Raw genomic sequence first — 23,124 nt, forward strand, 5'->3', positions numbered from 1 at the left:
TTTTTCTCTTTTCCCCCCTTCTCTCTCTCTCTCTCTCTCTCTCTCTCTCTCTCACCCCTCACCTCATTTCCCTCCTTCCCTCTCTCTCTTTCTCTCACCATCGCCATCAATACACAACCAAAACCCTAATCTTTCAATTCCTTCTTCGCGATCATCGCTGCGCATTCCCTCCGGTGAACACTTTACCTCCCATTTCTTTCTCTGCGCTTCAAATTTCATTTCTCTTTCTAATGCTTCCAATTTCTGCGCTTTCTTTTTTTGTTCTTTCTCTTTCTTATGTCATCCGTCTTTATTATGCTCCTCAGAAGGACAACATGTGCATTTAATTTGATTAATTATCTCTCTTGTAACGGTGACTTTGTTTGCAGATTGCTGTCGCGAAGCTGTGAATACCTCTGGGTAAAATTCGACTTCCTAAAAGAGGGGGTTTTGTTTTCTTCATACAATCTTAGGGTCTGATGAGAATTCTTACGGAAATGCAGAGATCGTTTTCCGTGAAGGAACTGGCTTGCAAGAAGAAGAAATAACGGTCCTTGTTCGGCCAAGGTTAGAACACGCGACATACCGTTGGGAAAGAAGAAAGCGGTGGTGGCGGTGCAGTGCTGTTCTTGCAGAAAGAAAAGGTTGCATTTTGGCAAGTGTAGGTAGGGTTGATTAACGATGACTCGCATACTGATTCAGCGAGGGTCTTCTGGGGGTCCTTCAGGTAGTGGTTCTAACCAGAACCCGAATCAGAATCAGGGCCGTTCCGGGCCTCGGCCGGAGCCGGCTTTGCCTGTTCCTCCAGCTGGAAAGGATGAGGAATGTGGAGAGGAGGCGGCGGAGCAGGTTGTTGGTGATGATCTTTTGGAGTATGGTGGGACCAGTGATAGTGGCAAGGCAAACAGTGATGACAGTTTCTTGGAAGGTCCTAGGTTAGAGCAGAGTCACACCGTCTCAGGTGATGAAGTAGCTGATGATGATACTGGTAAAGATGTTAAAGAAGAGGTTGCTGTGGTCCACCAAGAATTGATGAGAGGGTTGGGTGGAGAAAAACCTGCATCAGATGTTGAGTCCTGTATTGGGGATTCTACTAGCGGTAGCTCGCACCCACCACCGCCACCTGTTCCGCCTCCTAAGCCTTCTGCAAATAACTTAACAAGAAGGAATGTATCAGGGACTTCAAATGCTGTCCATTTAGGATCACCTAGAAAAGCAGCTGCGTGGCCTGTGGTTTCGGCTAGGACTTCACCTGCGGGCTCTCGACCATCATCTCCGAGGGCTCATAGTGAAAATGAAGGGTACAATAGTGCTGACGAGCAAAATCCATGCTTGGGGTCCTCTTATGATGATGTGGTAAGTTTATCTTATTAAGTGAATACTTATTATCTGTTCTTTTATCCTTTCCTTCATATTCACAGTGCTTTATCCTGAGTTGTTCTATGCGGATTAGTGGATAAAACAATACTAAAACAACAAAACCTTATCCCACTATAGGTTGGATGATCACATGATAGTCTCATGTCTGCCCTGATTTCTCACAGGAATCTCTTGACCTATGTCTTGATATTCGTGGGTTGATTCAAAGAATACTTCTTTTCAAATGAGGTGATTATTTGTTCCATAACCACATTTTGTGAGGAGGATACTTATAAAGTAAAGTACGCACATAAGTTGGTCTAAAAAGCCCAACAGGATTTAGAATTGTTCTTTTGTTGTTTCTTCCCTGCTATGGCTCAAACTCACTGGCCTAATACAACCTATTCATCAAAGATCTTTAGCTATATTTCCTTTGAAGGTTATCTTGGGTGTGGTTGTATGATCAAATCTTGATCCCTTGCTTTAAAATTTTGTAATGCATTATATTGCATTGCATATTTATATGTTACGGAACAAAGTTTCTATTTGAAGGCTATTACTTCACCTTATTAATGCAACTTTGTTTCTTAATGGCCATCATTGAGATAATCATTTTACATCAAATGACATCAACATCCATTTCAGGAGAAAGAGCGACAGTTTGAAATTGATATTAGAAGGGTGAAAGGTTATGAAGTAAAAAGAATGTTAGAGGATGGAAACTGCCTTTTCCGTGCCATTGCAGACCAGGTGTATGGGGACTCTGAATTATATGATGAGGTCAGACAGCTGTGCATAGATTACATGGTATGATAACACTACACTATGTATATATGTCTTTTCATCCTTACTATTAATCTGCACCCTAGTTCCTAACACCATATTTTGGATCTTTATCACTTTATTGCTTAAATACTTTGATGGTGTAAGATAAGTATTACTGGTTTTATGTCTTCAGGAAAAGGAGAGAGACCACTTTTCTCAATTTATAACAGAAGGCTTCACGTCATATTGTAAAAGGAAGAGAAGAGATAAGGTAGGGATCACAGTTTAGTTTGAGCAGCTTTTCTTCTGTACTGTACTGTTATTTTATTTTTTGTTTTGTTTTTGAGCTGATCAGATAAACCAACTCCACAGTTTTTGTGGATTTTAAGTTCTTGCATTTGGATATTAAGTGCATTTTTAGTTTGTTGATGTTTTTTTGTAGTTTTAATTCAATTCAAAACAGTTTACATTTCTATAAATTGTATTCCATTCACTCACTTGCCATTTCCCTTTTCTGAGAGAAATTATCTTAGTTCTAACCTAGAAGTGGTTGGTTATTCTTATTCGTAAAGTTGTATATGTTAAATAGAGTAAAATATTGGCTTTTAGTCTCTGATGGCTGTGCTCATGCTGATTGCTGACTTTTGAAATATGTGGAAATAGCCAATTTCATGCGATAGACTGCTGAATGATATGATTTTTTAAATCATAATACATCTTGTGCAACTTAAGATTAATGAATTGAAATATGGCAAGATAAAATCCAAATTATTATGTGTGCAACCCATCAATCTTTCTGGTTCCTCTTAAATTTCAATTACCATGTCAGGTTATATTCCGTTTAAATGCTACATGCAGTTTTACTTGGTTTTTATGTGTAGATAGGTACTTTAAATTTTTTATTTAACCCTATATTTGTTGGCAGGTCTATGGTAACAATGTTGAGATCCAAGCCATCTGTGAAATGTATAATCGCCCAATTCATATATACTCCTATTCTACAGGTATTGCTTCTGTCTATACTTCTCTTGTGGTTGTGGTTTGTAAATTATTTGCTAATAGTAATGTTAGCTGTTGATGCAGAACCGATCAACATATTTCAAAGAAGCTATAACACTGACACACCACCAATACGGCTTAGTTATCACCACGGACATCATTATAACTCCCTGGTTGACCCACGGCGCCCAACAGTTGGCATTGGACTTGGGTTCGGCTCTCTTCGTGGGGTAAGTAATTAATGGCACACTTCTTTTATATATATATGGGTAGATTGAATTTTACATCAATTAAATATTTATAAAACATCGCTTTTAAGCAAGGATCTTATGAGGCCTATGAAAATGACCCTGCAACTTGTAAATTGACTCACCAATCATTGTTATATCTCTCACTATATTGGTTGGCTAATTGTACCCTTTTCTTTTGGTGCAACGCAGACAAATGTTGACAAAGATCAAGTCAAGGCTGCTATCATAGCTCAACAAAACAATCAGATTGATAATGCAAGTATTTCAAATTGCAAAAGTGTCAACATGGTTTCTATATTTCAGTTGATGTTGACGACACCCTGTTTTCCAACTTTTTTTTACAGGCACTTTTAGCTGAGGGACGGTTCTACTCTGATCTTGAGCTCACAGAGAAGGAAATTGAACGTTCTGTGATGGAAGCTTCTCGTGCCGAGTATCTTGCTGAGGGTATTAAGCAACAACTTGGGCACAGAGAGTCATCTACATCAAATGCCGAGCCATCTTCTTCTGGAGCTAGTGAGTGTCTACTCTGTACTCTCCTACTAGTTGGTCTATTTGCTTCCAAGATAGTATTATTTTAGTTTCTGTAGGTTGGTGCAGTGTTTAAGGCCATAAACTATGAAATCAAATAAAACTTTGAGCAATTAGAAATTTTCCCCTTTATCTGTTATGCAAGTTTTTGTTTTGCAAATGATGATGTATAGATATTATGATTTGTACCCTTGTAATTGAAAGTTGGAATGCATAAGCTAAGTGTGCTTATTGTGTACGTGAGTAGCAGGGTCATCGAAGATGGAACAGGGAAAAGAGCAGGACACAAATCAAAGCAGCAGCATACAACTTCTAATGTGTATGGGATTCACTTACCTTCAAGCTATTGAGGCATACAGCATATTTGGGGATGATGTCGATTCTATGGTCTGTTACCTTCTGGAAACTGGTACTAGTAGCAGACGCAAAGGAAAGGCCGCTGAATAAATAAGAAAAAAACTGAGCTTTCGATTACATCCAAATTAGATATATCAATGAATAAATAAATATCATGTATTAGAATTAGATTCCTTTGCTCTTGTCCACGTGTAGTAGTACTGGTAGTAGGAAAAACTTGAGGAAATAATATACTTCCACTTTTAATAGTTACATAAAAAGATTAACTGCTTCCTTTTACTTGTTCCTGTGTGCTGTGTGATGCGAAAAAATATACATAGGAATTGAAACAATGAATAAATGACTGCTTCTACCAGATAGTGGTTTATACTTATATCAATGGTCAACTAATATTGCATGTGCTAGAAGTAGTTGATCGCAGGAATTTAAGAAATCTAGGAACTGAACCTGAATCTAGCATAGCAGCAAGTAAGTATCTAATGAACCAATTGTAGATAGATAGTGTTAAGGACTATAATGTATCTGCTAAGAGAGCCATTGAACTTAAGCCATTATTAATATAATGACGTGTCCACGTGTGTACCACTTTCTCTTCAGAGTTCAGCCTTTGATCCCTTTGATGTTTAGGTAATATAACCTGTTTATTTTTAAATCTTCTCATTATTATCACATAAAATATATAGAAATACATATTTAATATTTTATAAAATAAATTATTTTATATATTATAATAAATTTTATTATTTTATTAATTATTTAGTAGAAAATATCTGAATTGATATATATAAATAAATAAAAATATATAGTGGTAGATTTTATGCTAACTTTTAATGTAAGTATATTTTTTTATATTTAAGATGTTAAATATATATTTTTTTGTATTTATTGAATTTTTTTTTTAAATAAACTTGGAAAATATCACTTTGGTTAATATTAAGATTTCATGGTTTTAATTAACAACAGAGTTGGCCTAAGTGTCAATGAGCTATAGTTTAAATGGTATAATCTTTCTATACTCATTTAAAAATTGCGAGTTCGAGTCTTCCTATTTTTAGTCCAAAAAAAAAAAGAGTAATCTTCCTATTTTTAGTCCAACAAAATAAAAAAAAGAGAGTTGGTCTAAGTGGCTGGTGTTTGATTTTTAAATCTTCGGATTAGGACGGATTAATACATATTAGTGATTTTCTTGAGATAAAGTTTTATTATTTACCTTTTCTATTTAAACATATATGATTAAAAATAACATTTAATATAACGAAATTAAACAAGGATAACAATCTAGACTAAATATAATTTACCATTTTGTTCACAACTTTTTAATTATATTTTAATGGTTATTAAAATGTTATTTTTTGAAAAAAATTATTTTGTAAACTATGCATTGTAAATTAAAAATCTTATAGAAAAGCAATTATAATAAGTTACATAGAATTAAAAGTATAAGGAAAAAAATGGTTTAATTATTCTTTTGGTTTTTATAGTTTTATTAAATTCGCAATTAGATCGCTGTGTTTTTTTCCTTTTAATTGACATACTGTTTTAAATTTTGTAATTAGAACTTTGTTACTATAAAAAATATTGGAGTTAATAGAATATTTTTATCTAACTTAAAAGTATCCACAATTAAGAATTTAATTGAATCTTTAACCACATGTTTTTTAAAAAAATATTCGATTAGTTTTATTTTTTAAACACAGAAATGACTTAATTATAAAATCAAAAATAGTGTAAAAATTTAATTAAAAAATATAAAAAATTAATTATAAATTTGATAAAATTACATAAACCAACCGAATAATTAAAAAAAAAAACAAAAAGAGTGTGAAAGTTGTATTTTACTAAATTTGCTATATGAATATAGAGCGAAGTAGAAATTTTAGTACATATAAAGTAAAGTATAATAATCTTAAAAAACTACATGTACACGTATATGAATTAAATAAAGCATAGTACTTTATATAGTAGTATCTAGTGGGTAAAGTAGTAAAATAGTTAAGAGGTTGTTTTGGTAATTGCGGGAAAATAGGGGGTTTTAATTTCGCTTGGGGAAGAAGGTGAGAGTGATAGACGACTCCAAAACAAGGAGCTGAGTTGGTTCACCTCTCTTTCTTCTCTGATTCTCCATTCCATTCCATCTTTTCCATTCTCACTCTCAGGCACACAACACATCCAAACCCCAAACCCAACCCGCAAAATTCTAGGGTTTGTGTTTGCGGTTCCAAAATGTCTCAGAACGGGAAGCTCATGCCTAATCTCGACCAGCACAGCACCAAGCTCCTCAACCTCACTGTTCTTCAGCGCATCGACCCCTTCGTTGAGGAAATCCTCATCACCGCTGCACACGTCACCTTCTACGAGTTCAACATCGACCTCTCCCAATGGGTTCGTTCCGTTATAATCTCCTTCCTTTTATCGATTCCATTCTCTATCTCTCTCTCTCTAACGCTTTCTCTCTCTTCTTTTTGCGATTACCGTTTGCAGAGCCGCAAGGACGTCGAGGGATCCCTCTTCGTTGTCAAAAGGTCTACTTTTTGTTCCTTTTCCTTCATCATATCGCAACAATTCATGAATTCCACGATCCGATTGCTTTTTCTTTGATTTTTTCAGGAACACGCAACCGCGATTTCAGTTTATTGTGATGAACCGTCGCAATACTGGTTAGTTAGTCCTTCTGCTTTTGTTTTTTTGTCGTCAACAAACTTTTTTTTATTATTTTATAGAAATAATTTCGCCTTTCTTTTCCCTTTTTGAGGCAATCGGGCATGGTTTGGTGCGATGGTTGTTGGAAATTTAGTATTGCGAGTATCATTTCTCATTTTCTCATTTTGGGTTCTTGTCGGTAACGTAATTAAGGTTTTTTTTTTTTTCATATGCTTCCTGGTCCAAGGTAGAGCACGATTTTAGTTATTAGTTGTGATCTTGCCCCCTAATATTGTAGGATTTGGGCTTAGGTATTGGCTATTGGAATTCCACCACAGTTGTTATGTTGCAGTCAATATTGTGAGTACAGTGAAATTAGTAATTATGCAAGCTGTAAATATAAGCCTTGTAGACATTATTTTGTGGGTGAGGTATATACTTTGCTGCTACTGTACATGGTGGTTGAGAACTTCCAAATATCCCTATATTTAACCATGGTCTGTCTGCATAAGCAGAAAATTTGGTGGAAAATCTTTTGGGGGATTTCGAGTATGAAGTTCAGGTTCCTTATCTATTGTATAGAAATGCTGCTCAAGAAGTGAATGGCATCTGGTTCTATAATGCTCGTGAATGTGAAGAGGTTGCAAATCTTTTTAACAGGTAATGAAACATGGAAATGCCGAGTTACACATAGATAGTTTGCAATTTTTTAATTATTATAATTGATATTGTGACTTATGCCTTAGTCTAACAGCAAAATTTTTCTCCAATTTCTATTATTTTCATGCAATTGTGTTATTCACCTAAAATTGGCTGGTTTTCAGGATCCTTAATGCATATGCTAAGGTGCCTCCAAAGTCAAAGGTGTCTTCTACAAAGAGGTAATAATACTACTATGTTTCTATCTGGCGCCACTACCTTATCCTGTTCCCATGGATTGTGAGGCTCGTTTTATCTATTATGTCTTTTTTCTTCTGGTTCATATGGTGTTCTGCTCTTCTATTACATCATATGAAGGAAATAGTGAGAAAGTTGACAGAAAAGATAAAAGTGAGCTGATTCTGAAGGTTGAGACTTGTCCGTATTGAGTTGAATAAGTTTCACATCAGGCCCATGTATTAATAGTAGCACTTAGAAGTGTAACTTCTTACAACTTTGTATAAATTACCAACTGAGAAGCTGTTGACAGCTGTCTCTAACTAACTACAAATAACAGACCAGGTTAAATTACTCTGACAGTTAACTTCTAAAACAAAACACATAAACTAAGATGGAGAGACCCCTATGTACTATTGGTTTACATTTTTTATTTTATCTTGGGTGAGCTTAACTTGCATGCAAGGTCTAATGACTAGCAACTTATGACTAGGCTATGTTATGACATGGTTATCTTAATTTTTTTGGTTGGGAGAGGTGCTAAGATCATTTGTCTGTTTGACTCCATTCTTTAATCAATTGTTTTCAACATGTATAAATTGCTTATGTTTTATGTTCTATACTCCCACCACCTATGCATGTTTCAAGGAAGATCTTTGATATGAAAATATTGGGTAGCCTTGTTACATTATCAGTTTTCTTGCTTCTTAATATTTATATCATTTAGGATTGGAGGATTATAGCTTAAAAAGCTTACATTAATCATTATGGTGGATCTTGGCACATTGTGTTTTTGGAATTCTAGTATTGATGTTTTTCTTACATTTATTGCAGTGAGTTTGAGGAACTTGAAGCAGTACCAACGTTGGCAGTTATGGATGGTCCTCTTGAACCGTCAGCATTAAATGTTTCCAATGTAGCTGATGCTGTCGATGATCCATCATTTGTAAATTTCTTCAGTGTATGTGCCATAGTGGAGGGTTTAATTTCCATTTTCTACGTCTAAAAATTTGTCAACAGAGTCTTCTATTGATTTCAAATTTATTGACAAACATAATGATATGATGAGATGACACTGGGCCAGGGAGATGAATAATTGTTTCTGGCATTCTATGTTTCTGTGGTGCTTGACAAAATTTTTTCTTGCCTATTTTTGTATTTCATTATAATTGATTCAATTTATGATTGATATATCTTGGAGTCTTAACCTTATTTGATTGTCCCTTTTTTTTTTTGGCACATTATTTGCCTTTGCTGATTGCTGGACTTTTTTGCACAAACTTAATAAACCATAGGATCTACTGATGTCTATGGCATTATTGTAGTTCTTCATGCCCAATTGGCATTTAGAATTGCAACTCTCAGAAAGAGACTATGCCATGGCTTCCTCATTTGAATATTGGTCATAGATGGGGATCATCTATGGAAGCAGGGAAGTGCAAAGTGTTCAGGAAATAATGGTGTGTTTTCACGTATCTATGATTAATTATCTAGTCTCTTGAATATTATAGTAGTCCAAAATGTTTTTCACCAATAATCATTTTCAACTTTGTACTTGACGTATCCAAGGTCACTCATCATCTGTTTTTCTATTAACTTCTACAGTGAGCTATATTTTACCTGAGTTTAACATCATCTGTTGTGGACCCATATAATCCTGCCCATGATCGTTTATCTGTAATATTCAGCACAATGATATTGAAAACATAGTTTTTCATGGTATGTTAAACCTTCGTAACTCATGTCTGACTGGGTTAATATTTCCTGATACTTTTATTATTGCAGCAAGCTATGGCCATTGGGAATACTGCAAATGCTCCAATTACTGGACAACTTTATCAGTCTTCTGCTACAATCTCTTCATCTTCCGTTCCAAGTCATGCTGCTGCTCCCACTGTGCCATCCTTGCAAGCACCCTCTATTTCAGCATCTACTCCTTTACTGCCCCAACACGATGCTCCTGAATCCAATAACAGCAACAAACGGGCTGCAAACCTGGTGAAGCCTTCTTCCTTTTTTGTTCCTCCCCCATCTTCAGCAATGGTGGTCCCGCCTGTGTCTTTATCCACACCTACCGCTCCTCCACTTCATCCTGCTGTTAGCGTACAGCGTCCATACGGTGCTCCACTGCTACAGCCATTTCCACCTCCAACTCCACCACCTTCACTTACCCCCACTTCAGCTTCTCTTCCAAACTTTGGTCCAGTGATCTCCAGAGAAAAGGTCCGCGAGGCGCTTCTTGTGCTTGTTCAGGTTAGTTTGCTTTTGGTACCAGTGCTTGATATTCCGAGTTCCAACTATAATGATCATAAGCATGACTGATTGGAAGCAAACAAGTTTGTATGAGCTTGTTGTATTCTCTTCTCTGCCATGAATAGGAAGCATATATTATTTTCTAATGTCTTTTATATATATATATACATTTTTTGTTTATGCAGGACAATCAATTCATTGATATGGTATATAAAGCGCTGTTGAACGCTCATCAATCATGATTTCATGAGGTGTCTATTTACCGAATTGCTGAAGGAAGTGTTTTTTCTTTTCCGGCTGAATTACTTTTAGTATACTAGTTAGGGCAGGCTTTAATCGCTTCTTGAACTCTGATATGTTTCAGGCATTATGTATGTAAAAATGGGGTGTGTTGTGATTGACCATTTGGATCTAGCTAAGTTTCCTGAAAATGTCATTTATTTTTTCTTCCAAAAACTGATTGATTGCAAATAATCTGCCATAGCTACTGTAATTGTGATATATATATGACATGGCAGGAAATGGTGAGAGACCGCGATGAATGGTTACAGAAATACGGAACTGATTTAACAAAATATGGTGATTGACTCATTGACTGCAGCAAATCTCCAAATTGTAGAGGGGGTGATGGTGTTGTTATTGAGCCTTGTTTTGTCTATTTTGTTTTTGTATGTTGAAGACTTGCTTAGCATCAGGGGTCGTTGTTTGAATGAAAATGGACTGTGCAGCATAATGCAAGTAATATAGTATTGTAAGCATCACATTGTGTCTGATGGACTATACGGCACCTATACATTTTAATGTGATAAACCAGTTGTGGCACTATTTGATTATTGTACATTTTGTCATCCAGAAAGTAGAGATAAGCTGCTCCCACTATTTACTTCCATTGGTGGTATAGATTTTTTTAATGTTTTAAATATTGTTAAAAGAATAAGGATTAGGAGTCTTAATTCATCCATTTAATTATTTTTTTAATATTTAAAAGAAAAAAATTTAAATGTTTTTTTTAACTTAAAAAGATAAGAAATTTAAAACTTTTTTTTAGAAGTTAGAAAGATAACTAAATAGATGAGTTAGGACTTCAAATAATTTTCTCGTTAAAAATTGTTTTATAACGTTTGCAAGACAAGAAATTGAGCTCGAGTAATTCACAAGAATGAATAAAAATGAACGAGCCAACGATGATAGTGAAGACGGAGAAAAAATCGTTGACAAAATAAGTAATGTATCCTAAGGATATTAGGATTTTACAGGAATATTTGTTCTTCATATTACATTATTTTGATGCAGCGCTTGATACTTAAAGAAAAAAAGGGGATATATGGATATCATTAATGATATTTTATAATTCCCAAGTGAACCAACTCTAACTATGCCAACAACGGCCTCAACCATTGAAATTTGAAGGGATTTAAGCAGTGCATAGCTTTGGCCATAGCTCTCTTCATTTCCCTTCAAATAAAATATTCAATTGAGTAAGTCATTTTCTGGAAATACTAACCGCAAGTCTTCATTGTCTCTGTAAACTTGAACTAGAACTGCAGCCTTGTACACAAACATCCCAAACATGGCCGGCACAAGCTGAAATGAACAACATATATTAATGCAAATGACCATGTGTTTTGTCTAGTGATGTGCACTTCAAATGTTTTATAACATAAGTTTCAAATTTTACCTGAAAATCAAAGAAATCATTGGTAAAATACTGATGGGACAGAACCCAAATACCATAGATTGCTGCCGGAATCACAAGCCTTGGAGATGAGAGGGACATGCTACAACCCTTTATCAACCGCTCCAATGAATCTTGTAGGTCCTCACTTCTTATACCAATCCTGGTTTATAAGAACTTGTTTATCAAAACAAGGGATGATCAACAACAACATAAGAACTTCTTTATGTTTTTATTTCCAATATTTTCTGTTTTAAGAATTTTGTGAAGACAAGATGAAAAAAGAAAATAAGATTTTATTGTTTCAATGTTTTTCTCTATAAAATCCTGAAAACAAAAAATACAAAAAATGAAAACAGAAAATGTTTTCTCAAACCAAATAGACCCCTTAGTAATTATGAAATTGTAAACAAGTTTGAGTTTTACTTCTTGGGCTTCTTTTTTCTGAATATCTGAGCAACAGATTCGGTGGAGAGGTTATCTGCATGTTGATACAATAGCCGAAGATACAAGCAACTGCATTGCAGATTACATTAGTTTAATTAAATACCATAACAATCATTGGAAAAACAAGCTGCTATTTTCTTCTCATCCACATAGAGAAGCACCTACTTAAAAAGAAATCACATTCACTACAGAAAATTAAATAAATGCAAATCAAACCTGAAAAGGACTCCAATCCCATAACTCAAAGCAGCCTCCACATCATAAAGCAACAGTAAAAATGATTGAGAGATTAGAATCAGTATGCTAGTTTTGTTATGATTTATGAACTTTGATAGCAAGTTCCTAAAATCTTCTTTCTTTCTTTTTGGCAACAGAAGAGAAAATAGTTATTTAAACAAAGAGCTTACCTGTGCTGATAAAGTTATGAAGCAATATCCACTACAAGCTAGTCCAATACCTATGGATATGAGAAGTATTTCCCTCTTGAGCTACAATTACAAAATCATGCAAAGAATCAGAAGCTTCCTTAACATCTGAACAACAATTGCTTAATCAAAGCTACATGCCTCAGATAACATCACACCATTGTCTTTGAGACAATAAACCTACTGAGTTTCAAGATAAGTATCATACAGATTCATATTTCAGAATGTTCAGTTTCCTCCGTCGTTCGCTGCTATCCTGCAACATCTGTTAATATACATGAAGACAAGCATCCTCCATCATTCAATGATTGAATTACTATAATTATTGACTGAAGAAAGGGGAGCTGGCCGTAGTATTCACCTGATGAAACACAAAATGAAGTTCTAGACATGTTAAAAAGTATACCTTAGCATTCAGTTTCTTGTTTATTGGGGCAGAATTTTCACCTAATACCCACTCCTGGGTTCTTGAAAGTTTCAAAAAGCCATCATCATCAATATTACTCTCAGTGATCTACAAATATTACAAGCATCTGATGTGATTGAATTGCCTGATCAATGAAATCATACACAACATGATATACAATTGAATCATAGCAATTCAATGAAACAATGTATGGAAGCCAAGTTTGAAACTGAACCTGCCCTGGTTGTTGAGAAGTGTTGCCAATATCATAAGATTCAAGAGAAGTACTTCTGAACTTTCTCTGCCATAACATATCAGACAGCCTTGATATGAAATCCCCATTGACTTCTCTCTCCTCAAGAAATATTTGCAAGGCATCCTCCTCTACATCAGTCACTGTCACTGATAATCAACGAGCTTCAACTCATTAGCCTTCATTACAAACAAATATCACTTCTTATTTCTTTTTAAAGATTAAAGGATAATGAAAGCTTGAAACTAGAGCATACATGGGGAAGCATTATCCACAGAAAGGAGACAAAAACGCTATCTGAATTCTCAAAACATGGGGAAATGAAGAAGAGAGGTGGTAAATGCTAACCTGAAGGAGGAGCAGCTCTTAAAACAGAGACGGACGGAGAAATAGAAGTGGAAAAAGAACTTGGGAAACGAGACAAGACATGAATTCTGGGGAGCTGAAGGTTGTAAGAAGAAAAAGAAGAAGAAGAAGAGGGTAAGAATCCAATCCTTGAAAGAGCGTCCATTATGGATGAAAGGCTAATGGTTCATTTCAGTGTAAAGAAAGAATTGTGTGTTATTTGGTCAAAAAATATCTGAGCTGAGTAGAGTGATGAGTGATCTATCATCTCACTTTGGAAAGTAACATTATCCGCTGTCACAACTTCAACCTTAAAATTTACATAACATAATGGTAAACTAATGACAAGTTCTATATCATTTTCTAAGTATAAAAAACAAATTATACTTATTTTTTAATTATAGATTTAATATTGTATTACATTTTATTATCATTTTTATTTTTCTTTTTTATATGTTTAATATCAACGTGAAAGGGAAAAAACCATATGTATTGTAGAATATTTTTAAGAATTTCTCGCTATTTATTATTATTTTTGTTTTAAAAAAAAGTTTAAAAAGGCTGTTTCAAAAGAAGGTTATTGTTATAATGTTAATACATTTTTTAAAGGAAAATTGGGTTTAAGTAATGTTATAAAATATATCTAATTTCAGTAATTTGTAAACAAGGCATGGGGAAGCTAGGGTTTTTGATGCCCTCAGAATTAGTTATACGCCTCTCGGGTTGAATCGGTGAGAGTAATCAATGGCTCGGTTGAGCTTAGAGCAAGTATTGAAGGACAACAATGGCGATGATCCAAGTTCCATTACCAGTCTTCAGCTCAATCACAAGGCACTTTCAGATGTTAGGCTTCCATCCTACTCTTTTTTATTTCAACTTGGAACCACCAAAGATATTAACTTTTTCGGTTTTGGTAAATGCCCAGGTCTCTTGTTTGTCCAGCTTCAGCAATCTGGAGAAGCTCGACCTCAAACTCAACAACCTAACTTCACTAGAGGTACTCTCTCTTTTTCTTTCTTTTCTGAAAGAATAAATCTTATGGGCATTCTGATTGGCTTCTTATCTATGGTTACCGCAGGGGTTGAGGTCATGCGTTAATTTGAAATGGTTATCCGTTTTGGAGAACAAATTAGAAACCTTGGAAGGAATTCAAGGGCTTACTAAGCTCACTGTAAGTAGCTGCATTGTGAATATTAATATTACCTGAGCTTGGGAATTTATTCTACTTTCTGGTTGCTAGTCCTGTGTGTTGTGTACCTTATTATTGGATTTAGACTTCGTTTATTAAAATTTTTATGGTTATTTTGAAAACTACTGTAAGATTAGTTATTAGCTTTTCTTGTGCTGCTGCTACTTCCTGGTGTGTGGATTCTGTTGAGTTTTATTGTACATTTCTGTCTCCATTTGTGTACTTTGCTGTTTGCCTATGTGTGTATTTGAAGTGATGAGCTTATTTCAAGTCAACCAATCTTTTATGCTTGAATTCTTCTAATGAAACATCTTGAAGATTTAGGAGTCACATTTGTATGTATATGCGAACCAGGTGCTAAACGCAGGCAAAAATAAGCTTAGATCTATGGATGAGGTCAGATCGCTTGTTAGCCTCCGAGCACTGATTTTGAATGGTAAGACTTCTTTTGCTAACCATCTACTTTGAAGGTTGAACTTGGAACATTGTGAGAATATTTCTGTATTCTTTGAAGGAGTTAGGACCTCTTTTCTCCATCTGTTTTTTATCTGGTAAAGAATATATATATATATATATATCCCTTTGCTCTTACCTATTTTTGTATGTTTTCTTTGGGCAGAAAATGAGATTGCTTCCATTTGCAAGCTTGATGAATTGAAAGAATTGAACACCATTGGTAAGAATTACCATACTCTCTGTTTCCTATGAGTTCCAATACTTCTGAACTCACCTAAGGGGATATCTCGCATTTGAATAATCCTGAAATATCTCTAATTTCTCATGCAGTTCTATCCAAAAATCCAATCAGGAAAATTGGCGGGGCTCTGACAAAGGTGAAATCTATCACAAAGGTAAAGGTTCCTCAAGATGTTAAGGTCCTTCATTAATGTTTATTTCAGTATTGTATTCCCATTGCTCATAATACCTTTCCTGGTTGTAGCTCTCCCTCTCTCATTGCCAGCTTCAGGGAATAGACTGCTCACTCAAGTCTTGTGTTGAGTTGAGAGAACTCCGCCTCGCCCACAATGAAATTCAGGTGTGCTTTGAATGTGACTTCCCTTTTTCAATTCCAGTTCAAGATAAAATTTGCTGTTGCAATATTCCATAGTGTGCTTTCATATCATTTTTTAATGACTTTATTGCTTAGAGTTTTTGTGTTTTACTGTTTATAACATCTTGCTACGTTTTGGATTCTCAGTCTCTCCCAGATGAATTAGCACAGAATTCAAAGCTCCAGAATTTAGATTTGGGGAATAATGTGATCACAAAGTGGTCAGAACTAAAGGTTTGACGTAGTATACATATATGGCATTTCTCTTTGTCTAATGTTTCATAATTATCTAGACACTTTCCAACCCCTGTATCTTCATTGCTGTTGTTGCACCTGTAGGTGCTTAAATCCCTCACAAATCTGAGAAATCTCAATCTTCAAGGAAATCCAGTTGCTTCTATTGAGAAGGTTACTAGAAAGGTAATCCTTTTATTTTCTATTCTTATGTTAATTCACACTTGCTTCTAAAATTTCATCCTTAAACAGCCATGGTGCTATGTTGCAGGTTAAGAAAGCACTGCCAAAACTTCGTATATTCAATGCTAGACCAGTAGATAAAGATGCAAAGAATGAGAAATGTGACGAGGATGATGGTGGTAATGATTTTTCAGTAGATCAAGTAGGTCAAAATATGAAAGATAGCACCAAAGACAAGAAGAGGGCAAGATTCCATGGTGAGAATGACGACGATCATGCTGAAATTGTTGGTGATCCTGGATTTGAGAGAAAATCAAGTAAGAAAAAGAAGAAAACTGTTGATGATTTCAAGAAGGAAGTCAGAGTCACTGACGAGGAAAATACAGATCATAACAAGAAATCAACTAAGAAAAAGCTCAAGAATGATGACAATCCCACGGACAAGGAATTAGCTCCGCAGGAGAATGTTACTAGGATTGAGAAGAAACACAAGAAAAAACAAAAGAATGAGAAACAAAGTGAACTTGATGTGATTGATGATGCAGAAGCTTCATTTGTGGAGCTTTTTAATACTGGAGATACAGAAAATCTTAATCATGTTGATGAAACGAAACAGGAGAAAGTGCCTAAGGATGCAAAACAGGTGGATAGCACATCGATCTCATTTACCAAGCGAAAGAGCACTAAGACAAAGAACATGGAGTCTCAGTCGGATCCATTATTAGAAATTGGAATGGGAGGGCCATCAACATGGGGCGACGACTGACAAGTGGAAACATCTAGGGAGATACCGCAGCTTTGAGCCATTCAGTGCAACTAGAATTTAGTCTAGTTTTCTCACTCGGGATAACTCGTTGCTACTGAGTTCCTTGTTATTCTTCAATGCTCCAGGTTGTTGGGTTATGTTGCAAATTGTTTACTCTTTGCTACTGAGTTCCTGGGTAAGTTTGCTTTGCTCCAAGTTGTTGGGTTATGTTGCTACTTTGTGGTGTGCAAACATCATAGTCTGGATCCATTTACTGATCATACTTTTTACTGCCCCTCAAATAGTTTAATTCCAGCAGTAGCTAGAACCATTTTATTAAAGTATTTTACTTTATGTTTCATGCCCCCGTTCCTATATTAATGTAATGTTAAATTTTGAAAGGGAGCCTTTAATTTTTGTTATAAAAGAGTGGATATATTTGCAACTTCATGTCTCTAGTAACTGCTTGGTATATTAGAACAAATGCTATTTTGATTTCGAAATTTAATTTAGGAGTAGTTACTTTGTTAGAATTTTTACCATTAAGAAACTACATCATGATAACATGCAGAGACATCTGTCTATAATTAAAAAAATTGCACATTTGTTCTATTTTTAACTTTGGTTTATTGTTCAATGTTAATATGAAAACAGTTAAAATTAGTCTCGTCTTAAACACTCGAGCTACCCCAATTAGCACACGCACAATCTAACTATCTAAGGTTGAACAGGTCATTACGAAAATGTGCATATCCGAAACTGTTATAGATAAGAAGCAATATTGGACTTGTATCCAAAATATGAACACGCCATAAGTCAACTTTGACTGAAAATAATGAGAAAAAGAAAAAGAAAGCACGCACGAGAATGAGATAAAGGACAATTTTATTTTCCGCATGGCTTTTGCCTTTTGTGTATGTGGCTTTCTGACTTTAATATGCAGTTACGTGACTATACTAAATATCAAACAACTTCATTAAATAAAAAGCAGAAGAATACTAGAAATACATATATTTGCTCTCACATTATTTTATAATTTTATTATAGTTCATTCATTTCCTAGTTTGTACGCAGTCATTTTTTATACACAAGATATAATCATCAAGTGATTTGTCTGATTCAAACAAGTATAGTATACTATATAAAAAAATATACAAGGCGCCAAGTTTGATTGACCAAATTAGTCTGAAACACCATTTATAATACGGCAGCGGTATACGGTTTGAAATATCAGCAAATGAAGATATTATTGATATGAAACTGTATTTTCTTACGCACGTTTTATAGTTGTTTCTGACTTTATCACGAGTTACTGCAGATAATATCTTCTGTGTCTTTGAAAGTAATTCACAAGATAGATGCATGTATGTAATTGCTGGTGATACAGAACGATACACTTAGTTTGACCACTGTAGTTGATGCTCAAAACAATTCAGAATTCGTTTTAAATTATTAAACTATATGCCTTATATATATCAATTCAAATTTAATTTAATTTCTTTATCGATTGGTTAGGTAATTTTTGAAATGTCAATGAGATCGGGTGCATAAAGAATCTTAAAGCATGACCAATTAAGATGTTAAGTGCTAACTGCTATTTAAATATGTACTAGTAGCTTTTTGGTTTCAATTGCATCTATATATAGCTAGTTAAGAGGCATTATTGGGTGCTTTAATTAATTTATTTGTAATAATAATATGAATTATTGCAGCTAACTTATGCTTACTCTATGTTTTAGTTGAAGAAAAGTACTCATCATCTATAATTTAATATAGGAAAAGTATAAGTAGAATGAAAATATCAAACAATATGAACAATGAATATATCGGATGTTCAATTCACTAGTTGTGCGGATGGTTATTCTAATATTAAGATTTAGGTGAGTATTTTGGAGTGTAAAGTGTTTTACTTGAATTGAATCAATTTTAAGGCACGTTGTTCATCTTGTTCAAAAAAGTCATTGATTGCTTAACATAACCTTTATTTATATAAAACTAAAGAGGTTGCTATTTAAGTAGTAGCAGTTCACACGAGTGCACTTGAATACTGTACTTAACTACTTATTTCCCAACCAAAAAGGCAAAAGAGGAAAACAACAGTTGCAAATTGAATCGCGTAAATATCATACTAATAAATTAATAATAGGATGATATTTAACCAACAAGATTATTATATCGTAGCCTTATCCGTAATTTAGTGTTAGCCTTTTATGGTTTCAAAGTCTATTATGCAGAATTAAGTCTTATAAAAGCGATGGTACGCAGAAGAAGGCCAGTTCCTTATCAAATAAGCCTTGAATAGCCTGTACCAATTAATTTACTATATGATTATTACTTTCAAGATGCCCAAGTGGTCATAGACAAAATCACTCGACTCTAAGATTGCGTTTTATTTAAAAAATTTAAAAAAATATATAATTATAAAAAAATATAAAGATAAAGTATACTTTTTATTTTTGAAATTTGGCAAAAGTTTTAAAAATACTCATAAATTTTATTTTGTTTTAATTTTGTCCCAAAAATTTTTGATTTGCATCAAATATACCTCTAACGGCTAATTTTTCAAAAAATTTAAGACAATTCAACAATAATTCCATAAGAACAACCATCAACACAAGCAAATCAAGCATAATTTTCATGCATTATTGTTAGATTAGTCTTAAATTTTTTAAAAATTTAGCCATCAAAGATATATTTGATGTAAATAAAAAATTTTCAGGACAAAATTAAAACAAAATAACATATTTTTAAAATTTTTGTCGAACTTCAGAAACAAAAACTATATTTTATCCAAAATATAATTACAAAATATTAATAAGAATAATAATGAAAGAAAAACAAAAAATATATATTTTTTATTAGTATCTTTGTTTTTTTCGTATTAAAATGAACACAAAATATATTAATTTAATATTTCTAAATATACTATATCACATCTAACCTTGTTTTGCCATCTTGTAATCAAACGCAGCCTAACGAACGATGTATTAAATTCGAGTCGATTGGTGATAATGTGATATGCATGGTATATATTATGCTCTTTTGGAGATGGGCTTAATACCTTAACCCAAAAACGAAAAAGTCAAGATATTAATATTGAAGCGAAGTTGCATTGATTGATGGTGGAACCACTTGGTACCAAAGATATTGAGCAAAATGCACGCGTATGAACATTCAGATAAGCATACACACAAAATTGGTGTGCAATTGTGCAAATTGAAAAGTGTTGGAGGGTATATGTCGTCTATCTATATGAAACTACTTCTAAACGAACCAGTACAAACACGCAGTGGAGTCCTCAACTAGTTAGCAACTAATAGAAGCAAATTGCGTTGTATTATTGGTGGATATACGTATCAATCAAAACCATCCCTCATCATCACCTCTTAATATCGCTTTACATTCTTCACTTGTCTATCAACTGTTGTAAGAAAATAGAGTAAAAGTAAACCAATAATTATTCTCTTTATATTTTCCTTTCAATCATTAAGACTAATACCAATATACCATCTTGTAAGTTGTAACTATATAACTCTTTAATTTGACACACACACATATATATAATTCTCAACCCGCTCCCCCATTCTTTTAAATTTAAGTTTGTGGCATTACTCTCTTGCGAAACGTAGTCTTAAATGTCAATTATAGTTTGCGAAAGAACACGGCATATATATATGTATACACACATTTCTAGAAGGGGGATATAATAAGTCATAAGAGACTAACAAGAGAGCCACTTGCACCATAATGTAGTAGCTATAAATGTATGCAAATTTGTGTACGACGTGCGAGCGCGTTATCTTTCTCTCTTGCTAATTAACTATTGGGATACATCATAGTTGATGCAATGTCAATGTATTGTTATTCAACGAATAGATCAGGTGGGGCTTAACAAATTAATGATAAATATTAGTATGTAGAAAATATTCATTCTAGGGGCGGCTTATTTGTATTTTTCGAATGTCTAGTCTGTGTACATACAATGCTTTTCACAATGGCACGGTTAATAACAACCTTTTTTAATTATATGATATAATATTATTTAACATCGTCATTAATCATCATTAGTAGTTGTTGAATTTAGGGCCAATAGTAATCTGAGATGACTCAGCATTTGTTCGATTGGCACCGTCCTGAGCCGGGACACCATGCACCATCTTCATATTAATGTGGCCTAAATACAGACATAGAGATATAGATGGGAGCCTAAAACTTATTATTTGATTGTTTATTTTTATAAAAGTTTTTCATCGTACAACACTAATATAATGATTTCAACATTGTGAATTGCAATTTCTGTTTTATTTGTCATCCATATATTTTGGTTCATGGTACGCTGGATCTGACAACGTGATGGTTATGCATTTTATCAAGAGATTCTTTCTCAGGCCACGTGTTTTTTTGTAGAACATACGTACTATTGCCTGCATTTTTGACATGTGATTTATATTTTTATTTTATGTTTTTCCGTTTATTGAAATATATTCAAGTATATTTACCTTATTTCTGGTTCCCCATATTCACAAATTCACATGTGCTGAAAGTTGTGGTGCTTGAAAGTTCAAACAAAAGCTCAGTATTAATGTCCGAGTGAAATATGGACCCCATGATCCTGTTGTGATCAATATAAAACGAAAAAGAAAAAAAGGGCATAAATTAATAATAAATGTCTAAACTTAAAGGTGTTTAAACATTTATTAGGCATATTGAATAATTACTTTAAAGAAAAACTACAAAGAACTATTAATCTTTTTTATTTTATTTTATAAGATAGAGAGCAGAGTGGGTGATTTTTTGGCCTAATAATTTTGATAGATTTTGAGTGGAAAATTAAAGTGAACTAACTATTAAAATGGATTTCAAAATAACAATAATAGTAAAAAAACTCCCGTTTGTAATCAATTTTATGAGTTTACTCTTGTTATTTTTTATGAGTTTACTTATGTATATTGTTGTTTTTTATAAAATGAGTTTATAATCAATTTTATGCAAACTCCCGTTTATTATTATTGTTACAAATACCATGGTTCTGAAAACCAAACCAGACCGGCCGGTTCAACCGGAAAAATCGGGAACCAATCACCTAATCGGTCCGAATAAAGTCAGAAATCGTCTAGCAGAAAATCAGTGAAAAACCGGTCGAGCCGGCGGTTAATCGGTGAACTGGGAGAACCGACCAATTTTTACGGTTTATTGGTTTGTATATTAAACTTCAAAACGGCGTCGTTTTGAAGAAAAAAAAAAGGAAAAAAAAAAGAAAAGGGCTACGCAGAAGCCACGAACCCTAATGGCTAATTCGGTCCCAATCCTCATCTCACTATCTCAATATCTCAGTCTCAACTCTCACCCTCTCACCCTCTCAGGAACCCTAATAGCCACCACCATCGCCACCGCATCCCACCGCCATCGCCACCGCATCCTACAGCCCCTCTTCGCCGTTCCACAGCCCCTCTTCGCCGTCGCGGAGCTCTCCACCTCCACCGTCGTCGCCGGTAATACTCTGCCTTCCACCTCGGCTCCTATTTAATCGTCGCCTACTCTGTGCTTGATTTTATAATTTTTTGATTTTTTCTGTTCATGATTTGTTAAGTCTGTGTTCATCTATTCATGTTTTGTTAGCTGTGTTCATCAGAAGTTCAGAACATGTTTATAATTTGATTTTTCTGTTCATGTTTTTGTTCCTATTTGTTCATGCTGAATTACATGATTTTGGTTGTTGCTTGATGTTTATCTGGATTACATGATTTTGAGTTGCTGCTTCATGTTTATCTGGATTACATGATTTTGGTTTCTTTTTGATGAATCTTCAATCTGTTTTTGGGATTGAATGATGATCATTGCAAGCAAATTGAGGCTGGGGCGTTGAAGGCAGCTGGGAAATTTGTCATCTTTCTTTTCTCTGTGTGTTTATGTGTGCTTATTAATATTTATAGAGTTGTTTCTTGTTACTGTGTGTGTTTGTAATCAATAGCCAATAGTTGTGGATTTGAGAATATTTTTACTTTTTGCTGCTTCATGAATCTGTTTAGAAATTGGGTTTTGTTGCTTCTGTTTGATTCAGTGACGAGTATAGGGGTAATTCATGATTCATCCATTGTTTGCTTCTATTTTCTTGCCACTTTGTTCTTATTGCTTCTTGTCTTTGATTTTCTGATTGTTAT

At 34.2% G+C, this 23,124-nt stretch overlaps 4 protein-coding genes across 6 annotated transcripts; 3 read left to right on the forward strand and 1 right to left on the reverse strand.

The window, feature by feature from the left end:
- Positions 1-6: 6 nt before the first annotated feature.
- LOC127741166 (OVARIAN TUMOR DOMAIN-containing deubiquitinating enzyme 6) lies at positions 7-4,520 on the forward strand. Of its 2 annotated transcripts, XM_052253060.1 has the most exons (10): positions 7-173; positions 369-399; positions 483-1,335; positions 1,984-2,145; positions 2,297-2,374; positions 3,029-3,107; positions 3,187-3,332; positions 3,543-3,608; positions 3,698-3,869; positions 4,132-4,520. In XM_052253060.1, the coding sequence occupies exons 3-10, from the start codon at positions 661-663 to the stop codon at positions 4,329-4,331; spliced, it is 1,578 nt and encodes a 525-aa protein (XP_052109020.1). In that variant the 5' UTR covers positions 7-173; positions 369-399; positions 483-660; the 3' UTR covers positions 4,332-4,520. The 2 variants fall into 2 exon arrangements, with proteins under 2 accessions (XP_052109020.1, XP_052109021.1); XM_052253061.1 differs by having other exon boundaries at positions 369-1,335; positions 4,135-4,520.
- Positions 4,521-6,285: 1,765 nt separating this feature from the next.
- LOC127741152 (mRNA-decapping enzyme-like protein) lies at positions 6,286-10,835 on the forward strand. Its single transcript, XM_052252973.1, has 8 exons — positions 6,286-6,623; positions 6,723-6,763; positions 6,849-6,898; positions 7,397-7,541; positions 7,706-7,762; positions 8,592-8,718; positions 9,543-10,010; positions 10,196-10,835. Exons 1-8 carry the CDS (start codon positions 6,465-6,467, stop codon positions 10,250-10,252), a joined length of 1,104 nt encoding a protein of 367 aa, XP_052108933.1. The 5' UTR covers positions 6,286-6,464; the 3' UTR covers positions 10,253-10,835.
- A 378-nt stretch (positions 10,836-11,213) lies between these two features.
- Positions 11,214-13,769, reverse strand: LOC107462087 (uncharacterized). Of its 2 annotated transcripts, none has more exons than XM_052253087.1 (9): positions 13,565-13,769; positions 13,199-13,365; positions 12,964-13,071; positions 12,766-12,813; positions 12,540-12,620; positions 12,349-12,383; positions 12,112-12,201; positions 11,689-11,848; positions 11,214-11,594 (listed from the first exon to the last, which is right to left on the reverse strand). In XM_052253087.1, the coding sequence occupies exons 1-9, from the start codon at positions 13,725-13,727 to the stop codon at positions 11,481-11,483; spliced, it is 966 nt and encodes a 321-aa protein (XP_052109047.1). In that variant the 5' UTR covers positions 13,728-13,769; the 3' UTR covers positions 11,214-11,480. The 2 variants fall into 2 exon arrangements, with proteins under 2 accessions (XP_052109047.1, XP_015936139.1); XM_016080653.3 differs by having other exon boundaries at positions 11,220-11,594; positions 12,766-12,822; positions 13,565-13,767.
- Positions 13,770-14,224: 455 nt separating this feature from the next.
- On the forward strand, positions 14,225-17,408 carry LOC107462069 (uncharacterized). Its single transcript, XM_016080636.3, has 10 exons — positions 14,225-14,404; positions 14,487-14,558; positions 14,640-14,732; positions 15,105-15,186; positions 15,370-15,426; positions 15,537-15,601; positions 15,691-15,786; positions 15,949-16,035; positions 16,141-16,221; positions 16,307-17,408. The coding sequence occupies exons 1-10, from the start codon at positions 14,306-14,308 to the stop codon at positions 16,982-16,984; spliced, it is 1,410 nt and encodes a 469-aa protein (XP_015936122.1). The 5' UTR covers positions 14,225-14,305; the 3' UTR covers positions 16,985-17,408.
- Positions 17,409-23,124: the final 5,716 nt, after the last annotated feature.

Source organism: Arachis duranensis, chromosome 8 (genome assembly GCF_000817695.3).
Source record: "Arachis duranensis cultivar V14167 chromosome 8, aradu.V14167.gnm2.J7QH, whole genome shotgun sequence".
NCBI classification, from domain to species: Eukaryota; Viridiplantae; Streptophyta; class Magnoliopsida; order Fabales; family Fabaceae; genus Arachis; species Arachis duranensis.